The sequence below is a fragment of the Pinus tabuliformis genome, chromosome 3_1 (assembly GCF_031772625.1).
Source record: "Pinus tabuliformis cultivar Carrire ecotype Pingquan chromosome 3_1, CPIR1, whole genome shotgun sequence".
NCBI lineage: Eukaryota > Viridiplantae > Streptophyta > Pinopsida > Pinales > Pinaceae > Pinus > Pinus tabuliformis.
In genome coordinates, this window is record NC_142301.1 from 707,506,697 (window position 1) to 707,532,906 (window position 26,210).

The 26,210-nt window shown below is 34.3% G+C and overlaps 1 protein-coding gene across 1 annotated transcript; it reads right to left on the minus strand.

Annotated features, from left to right (window-relative positions):
- Positions 1-1,585: 1,585 nt before the first annotated feature.
- Positions 1,586-2,869, minus strand: LOC149189141 (basic endochitinase C-like). The gene is made up of 3 exons (XM_089411768.1): positions 2,494-2,869; positions 2,249-2,405; positions 1,586-2,117 (listed from the first exon to the last, which is right to left on the minus strand). The coding sequence occupies exons 1-3, from the start codon at positions 2,807-2,809 to the stop codon at positions 1,706-1,708; spliced, it is 885 nt and encodes a 294-aa protein (XP_089267894.1). The 5' UTR covers positions 2,810-2,869; the 3' UTR covers positions 1,586-1,705.
- Between the last annotated feature and the right edge of the window lie 23,341 nt (positions 2,870-26,210).

Consider the following 26,210-nt stretch of genomic DNA (forward strand, 5'->3'; position numbering starts at 1 on the left):
TTCTCTTCAGACTTCTAGTTTTTCATTCCGGAGTGAGGTAAATAGGCCTATCATTACTATCAATTTTACAGTTTCGGTGGCAGAAGAGGAAAGGAATTCCTCCAGTTCGGCTCCCTCTGACAACGATCCCTCTCAAGATGACAGCATCCTGCTTGGGGATCTGTCAGGGCATGTGTATCGCGCGGGTAGTCAGCATGAAGACCAGCCGGCTTCTGAGCATATTCAGCTACCGCATTTCGTCAAAGAGAATGTCTTGGTCCAGGAACAGAACCCAAATTTGACTCCAGCTTGGATAGAGGGACCTTCTGGTGGTCCTTCTCATGGATACGGCGAGCCAATGCTTGACGACGATGGAGGTGTAACCTAGTTAGCTTCGCCAAGTCCGGAAAAGGAGAAGGCGGCTTCTTCCCCGAAGCATGCTAGTTCAGATCAGTGATCTCTGGCTGTGTGGCCATCCTGCTTTCATGTTTTGTATTTTTGGTTTTAAAGGTTGTGATAGGAAGTTAAATGCTAAATATTGGCATGCCCAGTTATCTGTTTTTGTCCACCTCAAAAACTTTTTGGTTATAGTTGTCAATATAGGTCCAGACTTCCTCAGATATGTAATACCTAGTATGCAGGACCTCAATGTAATCGCGACTGAAGTATTATTGGGTAAAAACCATGTTTTTCCAGCTGAGGATTGGCTGAGGCCTCCTCTCGAATTGCAACCACTTTGTACATATTTTTATTTTCTTAATAGAATTAGACTTTACCGAGAAAAAAAAAAATATTATCCCTATTCTCCAAGATGATATCCTATTTTATCCCCTCAGAGTGGGTAGCTTAGAGTTAGAAACAATTTTGGGGAACTTCTTGGGTTCCATGTTGTAAAGCTTCACTTTTGGGGAACCTCTTGGGTTCCATGTTGTAGAGCTTCACTTTTGGGGAACCCCTTGGCTTCCATCTTGTAAAGCTTCGAATACATCAAATGCCTAAACATAATGATACTTTCAGTGGAGAAAAACTAACTTCAATTAAAAAAATATAGTAAGGAATATTTCCTTTAATCTTAAAGTTGTAATTTATAAATTGATTTTGATTATAACGAATATATTACATTATTAAAAAAATATGTTTTTTTTTTTTTAATATACTGCAATTTAAATTTTTAATTACATAGCTTACATATTATAGAGTATGATGATCATCAATTAAACAATTCTCATTAAAAAATTATATTTATATTATTATTACATTATATATGAAAAAAATACACATGTTCCAATTTATTAGATTAAAATTTATCATGTTATTTGTAAAAACTAAATAGAAATAGAAAAGATCTTATCATTATTCTCAACTATTAAAAAATATTTTATTGTAATTAAATATAAATTAATTACAATGGTATTACTTATGGTAAATTAAACTTGATAAAGTGATAAAGTTGTCATGTATTCCATGTACTATTTAATTTATGATATAATATTCGAAAGCATATTCATATAATGAAGCTTTCACGTGATTCTTAATCATGTTTAATACCAAATCCCCATCCTTCTCAACCTTTAGAAAAGCACGCCACGCAGGTCCAATGCCACAGTTATTTAGTATGGATTTTATTATACTTTATTATGGTAAACAGTATTACATTATTATGGCAAAGCACACAGATGGAGATCGAACTGCTGCTAATCCGAAATCTCAGATTTATGAGAAGTGTTCAAACCACGGTTTTGATAAGACGAGGTTCAGATTGAACCGCAGCGCCGAAAGGACTCTGGTTGTTGCAATCCAGGTTTGATCCGTAGCTCACCCCAAGAATGTCACTGTATCTTTTGTAGAAGCCGATGCGATCCTGCTGCCTCGAGTCACCGCCTTTCCCGCACTCCAGCCCGCCGTTGATGATGTTGGTAACTGCTCCATATCCCGCCGCTCTCCCAGCGGCGCTGTCGCTGCCGGACGGACTCCATGTCCCGGTCATGACGTCGTGGCAGGAAGGCTTTGGAGACTGGGCAGTCATCCAGAACCACACCGCCGTCTTAAAAGAGACCGTGGCATCGCTAGCAACAATGTCCGGGTTGTTTATGCCGTCGAATCCGATTGCTTTGCCGGCCGGTCCATAGTTGTAGTTCCTGAATATTACAAATCAAATTGAGGACACTGAGCATTAGGCTTAAATTTCATGCAGATATTTCTTTTTGGGTGCGTCTGTGCAGAATATAATTAAAGAAAATAAAACTGAGACGATATAGAAACGACGGACCATGACAATTGAACGGGCCCTCGTCCGTAGTATCTCTTTCCAGATGCACAGGGCCACTGGGAGGTTGGCTTGCAGTACTCGGCGGGAGGATTGCCTTGCTCCTCTTTGAAACAATAACCCCACGCGTACGTGCCGTCTGGGGCCGTCGCCCATCCGCCTGTTTACCATTATTTCTTACGCAATGAGATGTAAATAATCAAAAGAACACAGAGGTAAATCACAAGTAATAGAGATGAAAATATGACCTGTGGTTTCGTGGGAGGTTTGGCCAAAGAAAGCAGCGAGCTCTCTTTTCCGAGTAGCGACATCGCCGGTGGTGCCGAAGGAGGGAAAAGCATTGGCAGCCGCAATGAAGGCAGAGTAGGTGTAGAATCCGCTGGCCTTGCAACCGGCGTCGTTTCTGTGCTTCAATAACTCATTGAAAATGCTTTCAGTGATGATAGATTCAACTCCGTCTGCTTGCCGTCCGCATTGCTCCGCAGATACAAAATACAAATTCATCGTCGCCATTGTAAGCAAGGCGATCGCCATCGCCATCGCGGAGAACTTCATTGATTTCATATTGCAGACACTCGTTTCTATCTCAGCACCGCATTAATTGCAACTTTCGGTTAAATTTTGGAGACTGCAGACCGTCTTTTATAGCCATATTTACGGTCTCCTTCACGTTCACGTCTCTTGAAGCTATATGAAATATTCTTCGCTTCAGTGTTCACTCGTCTATTCAAGCTACATGAAATATTCTCCACTTCCGTGTTCACTCATCTTGACCCCGACGGCCAAATTATTCAATGAAAACCCATGTTATATTTTATTTGTGATCATGAGACTGAGACCTTTAATGGATAGAGTTGAAATTAAAATAATTATGGCATGTCCTTAGTTGTCATTAATGAGACCGCCGCCCATACCAAAATGATTCCACGAACATAGAGATGTCAAGCGCATGTGGTCCTCAATGTCCGCACCCGACACATGGACGACTTTGGTCCCAAAGTCGTAGTCTCACTGTAAACGAAGCCTGGAATTTCAAATTCATCCTTTTTTTTTTTCAATCACTAACTAATCTTTACAACTACCTCTAAGAAATAGTTGTTACAACTAATCTTTGTCTAAATCATTTATTAGAACTTAAATCATTGGTTAGAATTTAAATTATTTATTAATGACAGGAAACTTGAATAAATAAAAGTTAAATTTAAGGTTTTAATTTTTTTTTACTATGGGTGATTTTTAAAGTTTCCAAATTTTTCTTTAACCTAAATAAGTTTTTGGTCCGCTGTCTATTTTTGAAAAAAAAAATTGAGATATTTTTGGTTAAATTTGTTTAAAATTAGGAGACGCGGTGGGGATTCCAGCCAGAATACAAGTAATGCAAAACAAGCAGGAGAAAACAACAAAATATCAGGACTTGTCATTGGGACGAGATGGCAGGGAGGTAGCAGAGGTAAATGTTTACCATGTGCAACGGAGAAATTGAGATTCATCAAAAGTTACATGAAAGACCATGTGCTAATATGGCCTAGGGAAAATGACCTCACCAAATGGATTCAACAAAAATGGCAACCCCGAGGTCACATTGAGCTAGAGGCTTCTTCACGGTAATATTCTCAAACTTGCAAGAAAAAGAAAAAGTATTTGAAAATAGTCCTTACTTTCATTATAATGCTCGTTTGTTTATGAGATATTGGAAAGAATGCTATGACCCAAACAAGGAAAAATTTCTGGCAGCCCCGGTTAGGGTCAGGTTATTTGGTCTCCCAATGGATTTCTGGGACCCATAAATATTGGAGGGCATTGGAAATATGATAGGTAGATTTTTCAAAACAGTAGAAACAATAAAAAAAAGGAAGATATACTTCATATGCAAGAATATGTGTATACATGAACATAGTTGAACCTCTCCCATTCTCAATGGAACTATAATACCATGAAGAGGTATGGCAACAAACTTTAGACTACGAACACATCCCATTTAGATGCAGAAGATGTCATGAATATGGTCACCTATTTGAGGAGTGCCCAATGAACCTAGAAGAGGTAGAAAACATGAACAAACAATAGAGGAAACATCAAGAAGATGAGGAAGGGTTTCAAGAAGTGAGAAGCAAGAGAAGACAAGCAAAAGACAACCCCAATGGGTGGAAAAAAGGATATCAAGCTCAGCCGAGCAGAACAAATAGCTTTGAATCATTGCAGGGAGAAGAAGAAGAAGACAATGAGGCCCAAACTATGGACTATCGGGAAAAAGGAAAGGAGAGCAGTTCGAGTCAAGGCAAGCCAAACCCCAAGAGGAAAGCCCAAAGAGAGCTGACAGAGAAGGAGAAAAAGGAAGACAGAGAGAAGATGGAAAACAACACAATGGAAATTGACCCAAGTAAGGGAGAAGAATTAAGCATGAAAGAAGAGGTGTTGAGGAAACTGTTAAATGAATGAAGGCACCTAGATGAAAGATTTATTCCAAAAGACCAAAAAAGACTATACGAAGAAACATTCCAACATTATCAAGCTAATCAGGGGCAGGGACAGGTGGAGACGACATAACAATTGGGAATGCATCATGACAACTCCCAAGAATACTTAAATAAATTGAAAGGAGGAAAGAAAATAGGTCGAAAAGACCTACAGGAATCTATACAGATTATGGGAGAAATGTTGGTGAAGACAGGGAGGGTGGTACCGCTATCAGTGGTATACCAACAAATAAACAAAGTAACCCAATGATAATTACATTTTGGAATATAAGAGGCCTCAATAGTAGAGGCAAGCAGAGACATTTAACTGAGAAACTAAGAAAAGAAGAACCTCAACTCATGATGCTACAAGAAACAAAAATTACAGGAAGGAAAATGGGAGATATATTAAGTAAAATAAAACCATGGTATGAATGCATGACCATAGATGCGAGAGGTAGTGCGGGTGGAATATCAATATCGTGGAACCCAACAGAGATCACAATGGACTACTGGATAAGTATGAAGAGAATCCTCATGGGGCAGTTTCGCCTGATAGGAAATAGAGAATGGTTCCTAGTCTCTGCAGTATATGGCCCTCACATTCTGATGGAAAAGGAAAATTTCCTCCAACAAACAATGAAGCTTAGCCAGCTACAAAAAAAAAAATTTGGCTGGTAGCAGGGGACTTCAATTTGATAACGTCAATAGAGGAGAAAAAAGGGGGATTGCAAAGAGAAGAGCCAGAAATGGAGAAATTCAAAGATTTACATGAAGAACTAAAATTGGTGGACATCCCTACTATAAACAGAAAATATACGTGGAATAACAGAAGGGCGGGGAGTAGACAAATAGCCTCTCGATTGGACAAATTCTTGGCAATAGAACACTTCATTAGCAAAGATATATTCTATGAAGCATCAATTCTTCTGTGTCTAGGGTCAAGCGACTGGCTTATTAAACTCGAAGTAGAAATGAATCAAGGAAACCAAAACATACCCTTTAGGTTTGAGGCATTTTGGTTAAGAGAACTGATCCTAAAAGATAAAATGAAGGAATGGTGGAATGAGAGTGAGATAGTAGGGAGAACCCTGATGCACATATTTCAACTCATACTAAAATATCTAAAAGGAAAAATAAAGAAATGGAATAAGGAAGAATTCAGAAACATATAGAAGGAATAGGAGTTAATCCAAACAAAGATGAAGAAAGTACAACATCAAATAATCAATGAAGGCAGAAGTGAAGGGCTAGTAGAGGAGGAAGGGCAGTTGATTAATAAAATGGAGGAAAGAAGACAACAAGAAGAAATTCCATGGAAACAGAAATCAAGTATCCAGTGGTTAAAGGAAGGAGAAAGAAATAGAAGGTTTTTCCACAAAGAAATGATCTATCATAAGCAACAGAATAGGATCTTGTCCTCAATAGATCAGCTAGGCAATCGTCTTACCCAAAGGAAGATAAGGAGAATATGTTAGTACAACACTTCAAAGGGTTGTTGACAGAACCAAACATAAGAAGGGAGGAGAATATAAACAAAATCACACATCACATCCCTAACCTGGTGAGCAAATACCGGAACATGGCCCTATTAAGAGAAATATCCAAAACAGAGGTAGAAGAGGTCATTAGGAATATGGCGAGAAATAAAGCACTAGGGCCAGATGGATTCACAGCCGAATGCTTCCAGGCGACATGGCCTTTCCTAGGCGAAGACATAGTGAAATTAGTGGAGGAGTCCAAGCGCACCAAAAGAATGCACCCGGCCCTGAACTCCACATTTGTGGCCCTAATCCCAAAGATAGAGTATTCAGAAGAACCGCAAGGGTTCCGACCGATAGTACTCTGTAATGTCATATATAAAATTATGGCTACAATTATGGTAAACCGTTTAAAACCTATACTACCTGGGTTGATATCTCAAGAAAAGACAGGGTTTGTCAAAGGAAGATAGATAATAGATGGCATAGAGGTGGCACAAGAGGCAATTCATTCATTAAAAAAACAAAAACCAAAGGAATGTTGGTAAAATTAGACTTGGCAAAAGCCTATGATCGACTGAATTGGGATTATTTACAAGAAATTTGAAGGCATTCAGCTTTTATGCAAGATGGATAAGCTGGATAATGTGAATGGTAACAACCCCAGTTTTTTCAATTCTGCTCAACGGATCTCCTAGAGAGGCATTTAACACAACCCAACGGCTCAGGCAAGGTGACTCGCTTTCCCCTTTCTTGTTTATCCTGGCAGTGGAAGGCCTTGGAAGGTACAAAAAGGAGAAAGTTCAAAGTGAACAGTATACTGGCCTTAGACTATGGGGAACGATCTACCATTAACCCACCAACAATTTGTAGATGACATAATGATGTATGGACATGCATCGCTTAAGGAAGACAGGAAAATTATGGAAATTCTCAAACTTCACTAGCGCCTCAGGGACGGAGATAAACAAAGATAAGCCTGATATCTTTTTCTTCAACACAGAAGCACCTTCACAAGCCTTCTTATCAAGAGTAATGGGATTCAGAATAGGAAATTCCCCCACGAAATACTTAGGAGTCCAGCTAAATAATCAACAAACAGAGTGGAAAATTGGAAACCCATGTTGGGACAAATCCAAAGAAAGATGAAGAACTGGACATTCATGACATTGAATATGCCAAGTTGCATAATATTATTCAGATCAGTATTACAATCTATCCTGATATACCAACTCACCAGTCAGGCGACTCCAAAAACAGTATGCCAAAAGATGATAAACATCTTCAAAAAAATTTTATGGCAAGGGCCTATAACAAAAAAAAAATGGGTACTTCTATCATGGAACTGGCTCAAGGACTCCGAGATCCCTATATACTGAATCAGGTCGTGGGGGAAAAGTTATGGTGGAGATGGATCCAGGGAAGGATAGACCTATGGAAACAGCTATGGGAAAGGAAGTATGACATGCTTAGGTCTCTGGAAGGAAAGCTGAGACTCCAAGACGATAAGGAAGGTCCAACAATATGGAACCTAACTGTAGATAATAGAAATCTGATCAGCAACCACAGCTTCTTGGAAATCAAAGGAGGTGACAAAGCCAATTTCTGGGAAGAAGCGTGGCAATAGAGAGAAAAACTAAACAACAAGCCCCAACTAGAAGAAGTCCACCAATATACCAACATCCATGGGGAAAAAACAGTTAAAAACTTCTGGTGCATAGATCCTGGAGAAATTGGAAACAAAAATAGGATTGGCCAGATGCACTAGAAACACCCCAGTGTAAGCTATATGAAATTGAAATGGCAACTAGGAAAATAGCAAAAAAATAAGGGCTAGACATACTAAGATCGGGTTATAGGATCAAAGGGATGTTCACAATTAAAGAGGGTTTCCAACTACAAGCAGAACATTTCAGGCATCAAGAGACAAATACCTGGGAAAGCATATGGCAAGAAAAGACATGGCCGAAGGTCTCTTTCTTCATGTGGATCCTACGCCATGGGCGTGCACTTACATGGGATCAACTACAGAAAGAAGGGCCGCAAGGACCCTCGATATGCTACTTATGCTGAGAACAGGTAGAAACAATGGATCACATGACCAATACATGTACATATAGTGATAACCTGTGGAAACAACATAATCAACTCTTCGGAGTTAGTGATAGGAATCCAAACAACGTGAAGACAAAAATAGATAATTGGCGGAAAAAGCCTTACCAAAATATAGTCCTGAACCGAGCTTGGAGAATTTCACTAGGGTTCGTCCTGTGGGCAATATGGAAGGAACAAAATAACCTAATTTTCAAAGAAGAAAAAAGAACAGAAGCAGAAAAATGGAACCAGATAATCCAGAATATAAGAGAGACAATACTGGCAGAGAAATGGCATGAGGAAGATTGGAAAAGTAACCCACATGAAGAAAGGATAATGAAAAGAATGAAATTTTAACCTAGTATGTTGAACGCATCCTTGTGGAAGCACCATACCCTCAATGGAGAGGAGGAAAATCACTATAAATGGCCTCAGAAAGAATTTATCAAACTTAATTTTGATGGTGCTGCAAAAGGGAACCCTGGAGCAGCGGGGATAGGAGTATTATTCAGAGATGACAAGGGGAAGACAATCAGAGTCTATGTCATGGATTGTGGCAATGCGACCAACAATGAAGCAGAGCTTCATTCTCTAAAAAGGGGACTGGAAATTGCGATAAAAGAATGATTCCAAAGACTACAGGTAGAAGGAGACTCAAAAATGGTGATCGAAATGGTGAAGAAGCTACAGTAAGGAACACAATGGGAAAAAATCAACCAAAGCTAGAGAACTGCTTGGCTGGTCCAAGAGATCAGCAAGCTAATTTGACAGATAGGATACATCATCCCAACACATGTCTGAAGATTGGGCAACGTGGCACCAGATAATCTGGAAAACTGGGGATGCGGCCAGGTAGGAAGAAATCTATATATAGAAGTAGAAGAGATATCACAAATGGAGGAAATGAAGAAACTAGTGGAGATACTAGAAAAAGACAAGGAGCACAAGAAGAACCCCTGATCAGGGTGGAGTAACACAAAGGAGGTGGGCCAATATAGATGGGAAGTGGAGATGTCAAACATTGTCCACACGAGCGCAAGGACAAGGATAAATCCAGGAAGTGGAGGGAGAGGACAGTGGGAAGGGTAGGTGGAAGGACAGGGCAGGGAAGGAGCAAGCCCCGAGAGAAGGCAGGTGGAGCCAAGAAGGGAAGACAACGAGGAAGGTAGGGGAGCCAGCGGGAGAGTAGGCATAATGATGCCAGCAAGTGGCAGGACAATGAAGGAGGACTCGCGGCAAGAGCAGCTGGAGGCATGCGTGAGTTAATGAGAGCCAGAGTGGGAAGGGATCGAGGGCCATCATCCTAAGGCGATGGCATAGGGAAAAGCGCGGTGAGTTAATGTGAAGGATATGTGGTAGATAAATGGAAGGACAAAAGGGAAAGGGGGATAAAACAAATGGGTAGAGAGTCAGTTGGTAGTTACATGCAAAAGGTGAGAACGAGAGCAAAATTAGAGAAAGGTGGTAGAAGGACGACAACGCAGCCCGGGGAATGCAACAGCTTCATCTCTGGTAGACGGTATGTTCTTCTCCTGTCCCTAAACCTTAGAAGTATAATGATGCCAAATTCTATAGTCTTAGGGAAGGAGACTAGAAAAGGTATGGACTCGATAAGAGTCAAAACTAGGATCTCCTGGAACACCGACCAGGTTGAGAATGTAGATAAAAAAATGAGAGAAGAAAGAATCAAAACCCTGGCTCTGAAGAAGGTGCACAGAGAGAAAGGTGAAAGCTGGGGAGAGAAGAGTGAACTTTGTAAGGAAGCTGGTCTAAGGAATCTCGCTCCCTCCAGGTGGCGCCTAAGGCTCGGAGGAGATGTTGTAAGTACCTGGAATAGAGAGGAAGACACCATGGAGACCTCGGGAGATGAGGCACTAGATATTGCGGCCCCTGAGAAACCTACTTGGAATTTCTTGAGCAAAAATGAGAGGAAAACCAGAGTGTCAATTAGAACAAAGAAGGTAGAGAAGAGCGAGAGGGGAATGAAATTACTTGGTGCAGTGTAGAATAGGGCCATGGCCCTTCTGTCTAGCTCCCCTGCTAGGTTTTCTATGGTTAAACTTCCCTGCGTTGTCCAGAACAGCAATACAGTCCCCCCTAGTAGCAATATAGTCCCCACTATTGGCATCCTCGTGAGGATGTCTTTGTCGAACCTTCCGAGCGATGGCCGAAGGAGTGAGACTAACCAGAGAAAAGAAGAAGTGAGGGCTAGCAAAGAGAAAAACCAAGAGATGGCAGGGGGAAATTTGAAGGGAATTCTAAGAAATCTCATGCTCTTTAGTCTTGAGCGGGACACCAAACATGGCTCAATTAATTGTAAAATTGATTGGGTGTTATACCAACAGAATACTGATACTTTTCATGGTTATGTTATAGGTTTAATCATAATCTACATCCAGTACAGTGTGAAGGCAAGCAAATGGGGAGAAGCCAACAACAATAGTGACAAAGACAGAATGGGAAGAGATGGAAAAGAAGCGACCAAGAAGGGCAAGAGAGATACAGGTAAAAAGAACGCCGAGGGGTGAGAAGCTCCAGCAGAGAACAAAGTAAGAGAGGTAGAAAGATAGGACGTGAGCATATGAAGACCCTCATTGACGCGTACATTGCAGGGAATCCACTTGAGGTCAAAGCCCAAATTGTTGGTTGGGAGAGAGAATTAAATGACAATATTAAGAATAAAGACATTCCCATGGAAGAATGGGAAGACATGATTCAAGCCTCGGGCAACACCCACCGACGGCGTACACTCTTCAGACAAATGATCCAGCAATACTCGGTCGTGAAGAATGTTGTGGCCCATGCCACGACTCTCAACAAAGAACAGGCAACAAACAAAGGTCTGGAGGCACAGGAGGACACCAAAGAGAAATATCCCATTAGAGCAAAGCTACTCAGGGAGATAGCGCAGTCCAGATCCAAACTTATCGAAACAACCTAGCACTGGGAAGGATTGAACAAACTCTATAGGATATGAAGAGAAGCGAGATGCTAGGTTATAGTGGCAAAGCCCCAACCCCCGTGATTTCCTCAGACGAGGAGTAAAACAGTGATCCAGATAAATTTTGTTTCTATTTCATGACGAATAGCTTTTACTTTTCAAAGTTGAATTGCAGTATAGATAATATAGATAATGTTGTTAGTTTGATAGAGAAAGACTTATACAAATTTTGGACTGCTTTCAACGCTGATAGGTGGCCAACCTGGTTTCCTACGGGCAAATTGAGGCCACCTGGAACAAATAGAAAAACCTGATTTTAGTCAGTTAATATAAATAGCGAAAGTACTACCAAATTTACAAAAAAAAAACAGTTAAATTTTAAGACAAAAAAATAATTCAGTAATATCTAAATTTTCTTTTTAGTTTGTGAATTCCGCATAATTTAAACCATTTGATTTTTTTTCAAGTGTTTAATCTATTTTTACATTTAAAAATAAATTTTAAATAAAAATAAAAATCCATTAAAAAAAAAAATAATTAATTTTTATAAATAACTTCCAAAAAAACAAAATAGTAAAACAATGCAAAAAAAAATTAATAATTCAATTTTCAAAGATTCTATGTTTAATAACAATCTTGTTTTGTGCTCAAAAGAAATTGGAGTAGGCTAATTTCCATAACTACATTCTCATTTTTGAAATTGGAGTAGGCTAATTTCCATAACTATATTCTCATTTTGGAATTTAGTGATTTTTATTATAGATTCTTAAAGTACTTGACTTTATTCTTATTTGGAATTTAGTGATTTTTATTACAGATTTTTAAAGTACTTACCTTTATTAAAAATGTAAAAGTGTAAAGTAGTAACAACTTAGATTTAAAAAATGTAAAAGTGTAAAGTAGTAACAACTTAGATTTAAAAGTTTAGTTATTTTAAATTTTTTATTAAATTAAGTTTTATTTTAATTTAAATTTTTGAAAATATAGGTATGAATAGTATTTTAATTTAAAAATTTAATAGATAAAATATTTATTAAAATTTAATGAAATATTTAAAATATCATAAAAACTTATACTAATTTAATTTAAATTGTTAAGATTTTATGTTATTTATTGATTAACTTATTTAAAAATATATATAAATAATAATAAAATATTTAAATTTTATTTTATTATATTTAATCACAATATAAAACTCTAAATGGTTCACACAATTTTATTTTTCCAATAACAAAAATATAGGAAATTTTTAAATTTCTATTATATTATTTAAAGTAATGTAATTTTACCTAAATAATATTCAAAATTGTTGTAATTATTATAAATTGACTTTTATAATCAACTTAACTACCTTTTAAATAAATATATAAATAATTTAAGGTAGTTAAATAAATATATAAATAATTTATTATATATATTATATTTGATTAAAAATATTTTCTTTAAGGCTGTCTCTATTTAACATGTAGCCATGATCTGATTCTTCAACTTGTCTTCCTCATGAACCACACTAACTAGTTGGTTCGAAACGCGTCGACAAGTGATTTTAAATATTTCTATCATATGTTAATAATAATAAATAATTTGTGTAGTGTTATTTTCCCCAATAATCCCATTCATATTTTTAGAATCTACACTTCGAACCATCTTATGTAGTTCATCATCAAAATAAATCTATGAATGAAAAATCAAAACTTAATAACATAAATAAATAAATAATTTATTTATTATTTTATATAAAATAAGATAATTTTAAATATGACATTGATATTAATAGTAAATAGATGTTAAACTAAATTATTATGTCAAACCTCTATAAATATTAATTAAAAAAAAAGAACAGCCTATAACACTGTATGAGAAATCTAAAAATGTCGTACTCCAAAAAATTCCAAAACGTTGGAATATTTAAAACGTTTAGGATACCGTGCAGTAAATGAGGCCAATAAATTTATGTTGTTTATTGACATTTCCATTCGATGTGTTTCGACTTTTCATTGTTTTAGTTATACAACTAGGGGGTCTTTTTCTTCGAAATAATATATCTATATGGATTTCTTTTTCAATGGACAAGTAACATGGCTAAACAATAAATTCCTTTACGGCATACTCAGAACAACCTAGCTAATAAAAAATCACTTTAGGAACAATTTAATCAATAAATGAAATTAGATTACATCATTTTACATAGATTATAATTTTTGAATATTTAAAATATGTTTTTAATATAAAAATAAAAAATTCTATTCATATATGAAATTTGTTTTAGGAGTACAATTTGGTCGGGCATGTTTTTACCTGTAATTTTGTGAATCGGTTTTTCCAAAACCTCATTGTAATGGTTTAAATTGTTCATTGTAATGGTTTAAATTGTTTTTTGTATAGTAAAAATGAATTCAGCATATCAAAAACCTAAATGTATTTATAATGAAGAAGTTTAATGGTTATAATCTAGATTTTCAAAATATGTAATTTTATTAGAATTTCTATTATTTCGCAAACAAAAATTGTTTGTAAATTAGTGAAGCTTAGAGGTGGCTCTTGCTCCCTCACAGCATTTGAATCGCAGGCTGCAGAAGGCACATTCAAAACTAAAAAATGGATCCCCAATTTCCCCACCATCACAAGTAGTGTAGAGCATGTTTCTTCTCTGTTATAATTTCAAAGGATGATGTCGAGGCTATGTGTCACCTTGATTTGCTTCAGCATAGAAAGGAATTCCTCGAAACTATTGTCCTCTCTATGTTGCAGGGTCGCTTCATAATTGGAGACCATCTGCCTTTGCCTCTGCCTCCATTCCTAATCCAACGCCATCCGCCTCCATTCCTAATCCAATGGTGACATTGTAATGATGACTCGAGAGGGCTCTTCATAGTAGTTTCTATAGACTCTTCCATCACCATTGACCAATGGAACACGAGAATCGATCCCGAAACCTATGAACAATGATTATCTCATAGGCCATTTGGGTCTGTGAAGAGTGGTGAAAGAATCTTTATCATTCTTAGGGTTCATCAAATGAAACTGGAAAGTCCAACTTGTCAAGTAAATGGGTAAAATATGTTCTATGGAATTGGTGATGGAACATTGCCAACCAAAAGGTGAATATGAATAATTATAGACAAATTTTACAGTTTGGATTGAATTGTTTTTATGTAAATCCAGTGTCCATATCCATTTAGTGGCACGACACCTTTTACTATAATAAATTTATGTCTAATCTATTGTCATCATCATGAATGTGAAGGTAATGAGTGATATATATATAATAATGAGTGATATATATATAATTACACCGAAGGTGTCCCTCTTGAATCAGTTCCATCGTCTACCTATTCATTTTCCAACGTTGGATCTGTCAGATTTTTTCACCGTTGGATTGGATTGGTCAAAGCACTTAACCGAAAGTGTTTTTTTGAATCAGGTAACCGCCGACCATCGTCTACCTCTTTCTTTTGCACCGTTCGAGCGAACACCTGTCACTACGTTTGTTTTCCGCCGTTTGTTCGAGCAAGCAGCTATCTTGGCATGCTGCGCGCTGTTAGTTCGATGAAACAGCTGTCGCTACTCTTGTTATCCACCATTGGTTCGTTCGAGCAACCAGCTATTTTGGCATGCTGCGCGCTGTTAGTTCGAGGAAACCGCTGTCGCTACTCTTGTTTTCCACCATTGGTTCTGTTTGTCCAGCTGACGTATCACTCGACCGACAAGTGTGAAGCCACGTTGCACACTGGCCATTCTCCCTCTCCTGCTTGTCCAACCGACGTATCACTCGACGAAACGGTGTCCAATCAATTGTGTATCCATATGTTTATCTTAAATAGTTTCGAAATATAAAAGAACGTTATCGAACCTCAAGGCAATAATATTAGATTTAGTATTTATTATTGTTATTTATTTATTACTTATTATGGTATTTTTTTTTTTTTTTTTAATATAAAAGAACGTTATCCAACCTCAAGGCAATAATATTAGATTTGGTATTTATTATTGTGATTTATTTATTAGTTATTATGGTATTTTTTTAAGTGATTGATTTGATGTTTTGATAAATACTTGTTATAATCTATAAATAAGGATTTAGAGAAAGTATTAGTTACTCTGGTATTATCAAAGATATTATAAACATATAAAGACACTGAAAATGGGTGTCTTTTATAAAAGCAAATAAAAATATGACGTGGGTTTAATATATTTAAAAGGAATGTTGAAATTTATCCGGTTTATTAAAGAATTTTAGTATGTGTATGTAAATTTATTTGAAGAGCATATAGTTAATTTAAGATTGACTTCTGTTACATGAAAATGATAGATTTAAAATTGGCTTTTGTTAAATGAAAAGGATTCATGTTTATTTGGCAAGAGATTTATCAATAAATAGTGGTGAAACTAGTAAGACACATAGCAATGCTTCAACATAAAAATAAAAATTATGAAAAGCTATGAAAGGAAATATGTTATTTAAAGCATCTAGCGTAGTGAATTATAAATGAAGGAATTCAACTATATTTAGATATCAACTATATTTGTAGGTTGAATGAAATTCGATATGCAATAGAAAAATTAGAGTGATACTGTAGAAGGTTGGTGGGCCCATAACCCAGAGTTTCCATTAAAAAAAATGTCTTTTATACATTTAGTTGCAATGTATACTTTGCTATAGATTTTTTACTTATTAATTATGTGTATCTACCAAGTGAGCTTATAATGAGAACCACTTATTAGCATGGCTTATAAAGGCATTAACATATGGTGCAAGCCAAGTGTTATAAATGCCCTGAAAAAGGTTTTTAAAAAAATGAGAACAATGAAATTAAAGTCATACTTTAAATTTAAATATTTTGGTCCACAAGACATAGAGTAGTCAGTTATAAAGGTTAAGATTATTGTTAAGAAATTCCTTGTGTGAGAGGGAATATGTTCCAAGTGCAGACAAACCATTGTGAAATTTCTCATCAAATATTATGGAATTTTCTTATAAAATGTATTTGTCGTGAACATTATTTTTGTAATCACACCTTTTGTGAAAAATCCTATTGCAAGAGTTCCAATCCCCGAATGAAGACATCCCAATGAAGCAAAAACATTACAAGATATGTTAAGACATATTTTACTAAAATGTGAAGTATTCATACTGAAATTAGAAAACAAAATCATATGACTACTTGTACATTAAGGGAATTATGCCTACCATGAATCTGAGTCCTAACAAGTGATGAAATGTTGGAATGACAAGAGTACCCTACTGAGAAACTCTTGTGTTAGCCAAAGTCGTGCAAATTCTATACTTCTCTCAAACTTGTGTAGTACATCAGTTTCTAGAAATTACTTGCATATATCAGCTTCTAGAAATCTTGATTATAGTATTATAAAATACATACTTACAAATTTGTTGTATACCTCATCCAATATCAATATCAGGTTCTCGAAATCCTCTTGTATACCTTGTCCAATATCAATATCAATGTCTCGAAATCCTCATTATCAATATCAGTTTCGACATCACTTTCTGGAAATCTTGATTTTAATTTTATAAAATACAGGATCACAAATTCTTGGATGCTTCAATCAATATCAGCATCAATGTTTAGATGCCTCGATCAATATCAGCATCCACTTTCCTTTTTGTAGGTTCTCCCATCCATTCAATGAATGAATATATAGAGGAAAACAATTTGTCTATCTGTTTTTAATTTTTTTTCGTGCTCCGCCTTGAAAATTTTTTTCCCACTCCATTTGATATAGGGAAAAATAGTTCAAGAAAATTTTCCCCAAATTTTCCATTCCTTCGGTGTATCTTTGCACCTTTAGGGGCAATTGCTAGTTTAAAACTTTTGATATTTTCTTATGCCTATCATTTTTACTTTTTCCTCAATTATTTGCGAGTTGACAATGACGTGTTTAATTTAAAATCAATTATATTTTACGCCTAAAAAGGAGAAAACTGGGTAAACGGGCATCAAATTTAACTCCTGAAGCCGACTATGTAGACCTTCCATCTCGAAACTCGACAGCATCCATGTAGTGACACGTTTGTGTCACGGTCTCCCGGTGAGGGTTGCAATTTTTTCCTAAAAAAATAATCGTCTTTTCATTAACGAGAAAAAAAGAGAGTACATTGTCACAAAGAAGACCTAGTATACTACCAATTAACCAAAATAAAATGATCGATTTTGAAAATATTTAGTGTCCCATAAAACCAAAAAACTATTATTCTCAACGTGTCCTAAGTATTATCTAAAAACTGAAAATAACATTATATCCTTCTTCAAGAGTGTTTCCAAAAAAATTGTTGGCAAGAGAACATAGATATTATCGTATGCAAAAGGTTGTGGACCTTCTGATACCCATCACTAACCCAAACGCAGTGGGTGAAGACAAGGGATTTGCAATCTCCCATGCCTCACTAACTAAATGCCCTATGCCCTCATTTGTAATCAAATCTGAAAAAAACTTCTTACTTCCCATAAATCAAGGAAATTCATTCTTCTTTCGTTTCACATATTGTCAACAAAATTGTTGCTTCAATGGTACGAAATGAATTTGACACATGCGGTTTTAAGTGTGCAAGCAATGTTAAAAAGATTGCCCTAATTTGTAATCAAATCTGAAAAAAACTTCTTACTTCCCATAAATCAAGGAAATTCATTCTTCTTTCGTTTCACATATTGTCAACAAAATTGTTGCTTCAATGGTACGAAAGGAATTTGACACATGCGGTTTTAAGTGTGCAACCAATGTTAAAAAGATTTTTGTTTGTATGGTTGAATGCACAACTTTAATGATCATGTTTGGAAGCGAAATTGACTAAGTTTTCACATTAACATGTTACATGTTAAACACTTTGATAAATTCATTATATAAGTATTTATTTTATATATATAATTATATTTTATATGTTATCTTATATGGCTGTGAAGTTTGGGGCTGTAGCATCTCCAGAGAATCATGGAGGAAGATTGAGCAAATCCAGAAGCGTTTTATAACTTATAACCTGAAAATTAAAAGTAATACACCCTATCATATTCTCCTTATAAAAGCAGGTCTTTCTTCTATTGAGAGCCTAGCTATGCTCAGGTTTCTGATGTACAAGCACAAGCTCAATAACATAGACAATCATAGACTTCCTAAGCTAGCTTTAAATTCTAGCCAAAATCACCTAAGGCTTAACCGAGGATGGCATAAGGACACAAGGGCCTGGTTAAACTATTGGGAGATCAATGAGAATGATGCTTTGCAAAACATAAATAACATTAAAGATATTGTTACTTTTAAGTTCAAAGAAAGATTTAGCGTCTAAAAGAAAATTAAGTTATTATAAGAAGGTCATCAACCCCACCCTTGAAGATCAAAAGTATCTCTCTATTCTAACTAGCTCAAAAAAGAAAATTAATATAGCAAAGATTAGAACGAATTCTCATGAGCTCCATAGTGAAACTGGCCGCTGGGTAGTTCCTAAAACGCCATGGATGGAAAGGATTTGCCATATTTGTGAGAATAGGAGCATCGAGGATGAAAACCACTTCCTCTTAGAGTGCCCTGCATACAACCACACTAGATCTCAATTTCACAACCTTTGTTACAATACTGACCTTCCTAGCCTTTTACAATGCCAAAATTATAGTGAACTCGGGAGGCTTCTCTCCAAGCTTTTTGAGCATAGGAATAAAATCTTAAATCAAAATAAATAATTTGTCTTTTTAGGTCCGATAGATCATTATTTGGTCTTAGCGGACGTTAACCATCATCATCATCATCATCATATTTATTAAATTAAGATTTGCTTAATCACATAATAATATTATTTACATTTTAAATCATTTGCATTAACGAATGTTTTAAATAAAAAACATTATAAAAATATATTGTATTAATTATAATGAAAGAAAACAAATTAATTAAGATGCTATTTTAGCACTAATTTTTTATACAATATAAAATAACAAATTAAACTAAACAAAAAAAATTCAAAAACATAATTTAAAAACAAGAATCTCTTTTGTTACTAAAATAAAGTTCAAATATGACTTTCCTATATCATCTGTATTGGTTACATCAAGAAATTCTAAATCTGATTTATAAATGATATATTTTGAAAATATAATAAATTAAACATAATAATTATTTAAATAATTGAAGAGATTTTATAACATATCCTATGATTTTTGAACATATTCTATCATTCCATCCAGGTTCAAAGATCATAAATAAATAAAAAATATTAATTAGAGAATGAATTTATAATTTGATTAATATTTAAAATATTTTTTCGAACATATTCTATCCTTCCATCCATGTTCAAAGATCATAAATAAATAAAAATATTAATTACGAAACGATTTTATAATTTAATTAATATTTAAAACATTTAATTTAAAAAATTATAGATATTAATATTAGAATAAATATTTTTATTTGAGGATTGATCGAGGGGATTTGAATTTTAAATCACGTAATTTATATAATATTTTGTAACATGGTCATCGCTAATTGACGTGTTTCTATGAAATTTTTATATTTATATTAGTGTTATATTATATATGTTCTAATTTATTATATCAAAATTTACATATTATTTAAAAAATTTAAATTTGTATAAAAAAAATTAAATTTTTTTCTCAACCACTAAAAATAAAGCCAATTAATATTTTATAGTTTTAATGTATAAACTAATTACAATAATATTACTTAAAAATATATATACTATGTAAATCTTTTTATCTCTATTATAAACGCCGATAAAAACTATATTAATTTGTCACACCGCCTTTTTTCCATGGCAAACATAGAATGTCAAACATAAAAAAAGTAATAAAGTTGTCGTACGACTGTTTATATATATATATATATATATATATACTATAAAATAACATCAGTACCTAACCATAAACAGCAACATTGTATTGTTATACAAAGGAATAAAACATGTGTATATTTTAATGAAAAATTTTGTAATTAACATCCGTCTTTAACAGTTTAAGAGATTTCAAAGTATACGAAGCGAGCAGCCACCGTGGCGGACGTGGACTTTTTGCCCTCTATCATTATCACACCGGCTCAGGTGAGAAATTGTCATTATAATTTAATTTATAATATATAATATTCGAAAACATATTCACATACTGGAAATATCAACGAACATTGCATACGATACGGCCGACCGGACCGAGTATTAAAATTTAAATGCAGTGAAGCTCATATTATATTTTATTTATCATCACGAGAGACTTATCCTTAAAATTAAGTTGAAATTAAAATATAAATGGCGTGTCATTAATTGTCATTGATTTCCGCGCACATGGAGCCGCCGGCGAATAAGTCCCGAATGTGGTTCTCAATGTCCGCGCTCCATACGTGGACGAGTTTCGGCGTAACTTAGTAAGTCTATTTTCGAGGAGGCCTATTTTTGTAACAATCTGGTCTCATGCTATACTTTATTAGACTAAACTAAAATCAGTAACAATCTTCCCTCATTAGAATTTCGTGATCTTTATTACAGATTTTGAAAGTATTTGGATCTATTTAAAAACGGCAAAATGTGTGATGTAAAGTTGTGTAACCTTAGAATTTGGATGGTGAAAACATGTTGAGTTTTAAAATTTTGATCACATTAAGCTTTAGTTTTAATTTGAAAATGGATATAATTTAAACTTAATTTGAAAATCTATTTACGATAATATTTTATTTAAAAGTATGTGATTTTTTTCATATAACCAAGAAATTAAAATAGATTTGCCACTCTTCATTAATAAAAAACAATTGGTACGTTTACAACTTCGTAAAACAACATATCATAAAAATAACGCTACAGGTCAATTCAAAAATATACATAAATTTTAATAAAATAATGATAAATTAACAATATATGTAAATATAAAAAGCATTTTATAAAACAGTTGGTTTTTTCTCGCTAAAAAAATATAAAAAGCATTTATGAATAGTGAACTCTCTTGACTTTGGTTTTTCATAAAGCTTTTTTATGTCGAAATCGTTCACGTCTTTTCGAATTGAAATATTTTAAGCTTTCGTTCTTATTCACGACTCCCGTCCACGCCTGGAATTTCAAATCTCCTCTGCTCGCAAAATTTGATGACGTTGTGAAATTTTACATGCTTTTTATTTCACGAGTTTTTATGATGTTTTGGTATTTTTTATGTTTTTTATTTTACGTTTTATGTAAATTTGTAAGTATCGATCTCTCTTTATCTAGAAAATCTCTTTCAACTGCTCTTACATCTCAACTTCCTTTAATCTCCTTCTAAGTGTATTGTTTCTTCCTAAGTTAGAATATGTGTTTGGCCATGTCTCCACTTCCTTTAATCTTCCTCTTAGGGTGCCTTGTTTCTTCCTAAGATAGCATACATGTTTCCCCATAGCATACAACCATATTTTTAAGATTTTATAAAGATTTTTAGCCTTTGGGAGTTATAGTTTTGATTATGTACATAATTTTGACATGTCACAGAAACTAAAGAAAAATTTTGACTTGTGAAAAAAACTAAAGAAAGTCATATGAAGATCCTCAACCACTAGTAGATGAGATAGAGTTATTTTTTTTAAACATCAAGAATTTAACTACTATTCATTTTCATAATTTATTTAAATCCAATAATCTACTACATATGAATTTATTAAATATATAATTACATGTTTAACTATTTCTTTATAACTTATTTTCACCAAATATTTTATTTATGGATGGGCACACACATCTTTGTTTACTCATTGCATATTTTATTTACTGAATTATCACCCAAATCTCTTTATTTATACCAAGATAACTTTAGTCCCTATAAGTTCACTTTCAACCAACTCTGAACTATTTGAATAATAAATCCAGTAACCATAGCTAATATTTTTTTAAATATTGTATATACTTTCTACTAATTTGATATCCATTACACATATTTGGAACACATTATTCCTAAAACCATGAAGCTAAACAATGTCGATACTAAGCAAACTCTGCAATATAGGAGATAATCAACTCATAATGTGCATTTGAACATTGTTAACTAATCATTTTCATAATATCCTAAATATGAGTTTATGGTGTCCTCATCTTAAAAAATTAAATTCACATTACTATCCACATCATAGACGAAATATAGGAGGTAATCAACTCATAATGTGCATTTGAACATTGTTAACTAATCATTTTCATAATATCCTAAATATGAGTTTATGGTGTCCTCATCTTAAAAAATTAAATTCACATTACTATCCACATCATAGACGAAATATACAATCTACCGAGGTAATCAACTCATAATCTAGATTTGAACATTGTTAACTAATCATTTTCATAATATCCTAAATATGAGCTTATAGTGTCCTCATCTTAAAAAATTAAATTGCATTATTGTCCAAATCATAGACAAAATATACATTCTAGGGAATAAGACAATACCATTACTTATTATATTCATGTACTTAATACCAATTGCATCATACCATTACTTATTCTATTCATGTACTTAATACTAGTTGCATCCTCCAAATAGAACGATACTATAAGTGGTTGAATTACATTAAATAAATATGAGCTTGTAACATCTTCAATAATTATTTTTATTGTAAAAGAAGTTTTACTTAATAACTATATAATTATTTTTTTTAAAGAGAAATTCACTGTGGTAAAAATAAGGTTGATTCTAGAGCAATTAAAAAAAAACAAAATTAATTAAAATAAGCAAAGCACTCAAACACAAATAGTCAAAATAAGCATGGGCAGTTTTCAAGATGGTAATCGTGTGCTTCACCATGGAATAAGTCACAAGTTATTTTTCTAATATCTGAGATATTTTTTTAGCTTTGACATGATGTATTATTCCCCTCCTAAATTTCCTCGTAAAAAACGAACCTCAGATAAATTCATTTTGACAAGCCTATGGATAATTTCACAACATCTATTTCACCGAAAACAAATATTAAGAAAGAAAGAAAAAAATAACAATTGAATGCGATTGAAACTGATTGAAGAAGGAAACGAAAACAAATACTAAGAAAGAAAGAAAGAAATAACAACTGAATGAGATTGAAACTGATTGAAGAAGGCAACTTACTTAGGACTTGCAAACTCGTAAATATTGTCGATTTTGAAGTAAATGATTAAGTTAACTTCAATAGAAAGCTACAACATTTTTTTTAGCGACCTATCCTTGCATTTCAAGAAAATAGCATGGCAGTGACTATGGTTTTGAATGAGTTTGAGGTCCACCTTCTGCTTACCCCTTCTGAGTGTTATTTTGTTGTGGGTTCGCTTGGGAAGGTGAGTAGCAATGGTGGACCACCTGTTTCCTAGTAGAGCATGAAGTTTTATAATAGTCTACTCTTCCTACACGCTGAACTTTCCCCCTTGATATTTGGCCTCAGATAGTTAGCCCAATGCAATCTGGAGCTCTTCCTGCATCTCAACAACCCAACTTTCTGGCATACAACCTTCTAGTTGCCATGGTCGTGCTCTAGTATGTAAGTAACAAGCTTCTGGTCTTCTTGGGCGTTGAGGGGCCCTTCTTGAGCCCAAATTTTTCGCAGCAAGGAGCCCTACCTATTATTTCTGATTTGGTGTGGCTTTTGATAAACCTCCTGCCCCTTTCTAACCGGCAAATATGTTGTAGAAATAAACACTGCAACACGTCACCAGGTGTTCCTCGGCTGCTTTTATTTCTCAACCGCACTTCTTCATCGATGTTGGAAGATGGCAGTAATCAAACAAGAAGGAGAGTGTGGAACAGTTGAGGGAATCCTCAGGAAGAAAAACAAGCTCACTACCCCTTCTGAGTGTTATGCATACCCATAAACGCTTGTATGTTTTTAGTATTTTGCAATCACGTATTGGTTTACAATTATATGGCTGATTTCACATTCTTGACATAGACTAGTTAGCAGGTTCCTTGAATGTAACACCTGGATTACAATCTAGTTGTTCGTAGTTGCCGAGGGGCTAGATCTCCCTTTATAAAGTTCAATTCTACAAAATGACTATAGCCAGATAATTTTTTATTGATTCAAATCTATGAAAGTGTGTAAGCTCCAGCACCATGTGAGCCAGATGTATTATATGCATTTGCCTTATGACCCTGGGCCTTGTCTTACTTTGGGAAAAATAAGACGGGTACTATAAATTTTAACGTGAAAAATCCCAAATTAAACGTCAAAATGATGGTTACTGATTTATGAGGCATGTCAAATTTGATGGGTAAAAATTTATAGCAACGGTCAAATACGTCTTAAAATATGAAATACATCATGTGAGACGTAAAATTTGAGGCATGCTCTCCTCTCTTGTCATGAAACTTTGAACTTTATTAGAAATAATCTTATAATTTCGCCATGAATCAATGACCATTAATGAGGCATTGAAATTCACGTAATGGACAACTAGCCAAAATTCAATACTCAAAAACAAAACAAAGTTTTAAGTTCTTAATGATGTGTCCATGAATGGCGGAAACTAAATAGAGATGTTGCGGGAGTGAAGCTGACAGGAAAACCCATATTTAATAGGCCATATGCCCATTAATGAGGTTAGGTTGTATATACCCATCCCTAGATTATGTACTTGTTTAAATATTAGGGTGGACATATAGAGGTCGTCTGTATTAATGGGTCTATACACTGGGAAATAAGTATCATCAACCGACACATCCTTTTCAAGACTCGACGAAGTGACATTCTGGTAGGCTCAACATATTGTTTTCACTTATTCATATTTTCTTTATTTAACTGTTAAATATTGATCATTTTAAAATATGAGGATGATTATTTAAATTTTCAAATTGAATTAAAACTTTATATATATGAACAATTTCAAATAAATTGAAAAGAAAAAAGAGTTAATAATTTTGTTGTTTGAGACTCCAAAATAAGTATTGCACTATGGGTCACCCACAATACTAAGGCTTTAAGATGAAACTTCAAAATAAGTATAGACTTATCCATAGTGGATATTTGGACTTACTAAAAAAATTTCATCTATATCTTCAATTGCTCCATCTAATCCTACATTGTACAAATTTAAGTATAAAGCATGACAATTAAAGGTTGAGACTCACATGACATGTTCACACTCATGGGCCATTGGTAGTCTATATAAAACGATAACTGGCTTTGCTTGTTTATCTAGGTGAAATAGTTATTTTTCATTTTATTTTGAGAGTTTTTTGTAGTTTCTTGAGTGTTGGCACACTCGTGATATATCTCAAATTTTAGAAAATGGGTCTATTCATTAGCTTGATTAGAAAACAAATCTATTTTTTGGTTGGATATGGAAATCTCAACTGTGTGGCTACCAAGGCTACGATGTTTTTGATACATTCACACTTGAATCTAAACACAACTAGGTTGTGCCTTTTAGGTGTTAGCATGTCTACCAGAAAACTTTATTCTTCTCCTTTGTCAGAAGATTATGAATTTCTTCAAATCCATGTCTACATATTATTTTTACATGAAATATTAGAATACTTTCAAATTCTTATTTAAAAGTGGCTTCAAACTTGTATTATTACTTATAAAGTCCTCATTATGTTCAACTCATCAAATTTAAACCTAAGATCAATTCTTCGTCTTCAAAATACATTACAGTTAATGGGTTTGACCAAGACACTTGAAAATTTTTCAAGAATGGTTTAGCATAATTTGTAAAACCTTCGAAATTATGTAAATGGACTTGGAGATAAGAGAGAAATGAATGTTCTAGATTTGTGTGAGTTCTAGCATGTTGTTCTAGAAGATATTGTTTTCCAATGTGAGTGAGTTGTAATTGAGTTAGAATCTTCATCTTCCTGGCTAGTATGAATCTCGATTAAATTAACCCCATCACTATGTAATTGGGCACATTATCAGGTATTTGTGTGTGTGTGTAGGCTTGAGCCCGAATTAATACAAGTCTTATTTGATCAATTCTCTATGATCCACTTCCAAATTGTCTTGCTACAAAGGTCTCCCATATCCTTAACAATGGTTTCAATGGTGAAGAGTACAAAGGATCA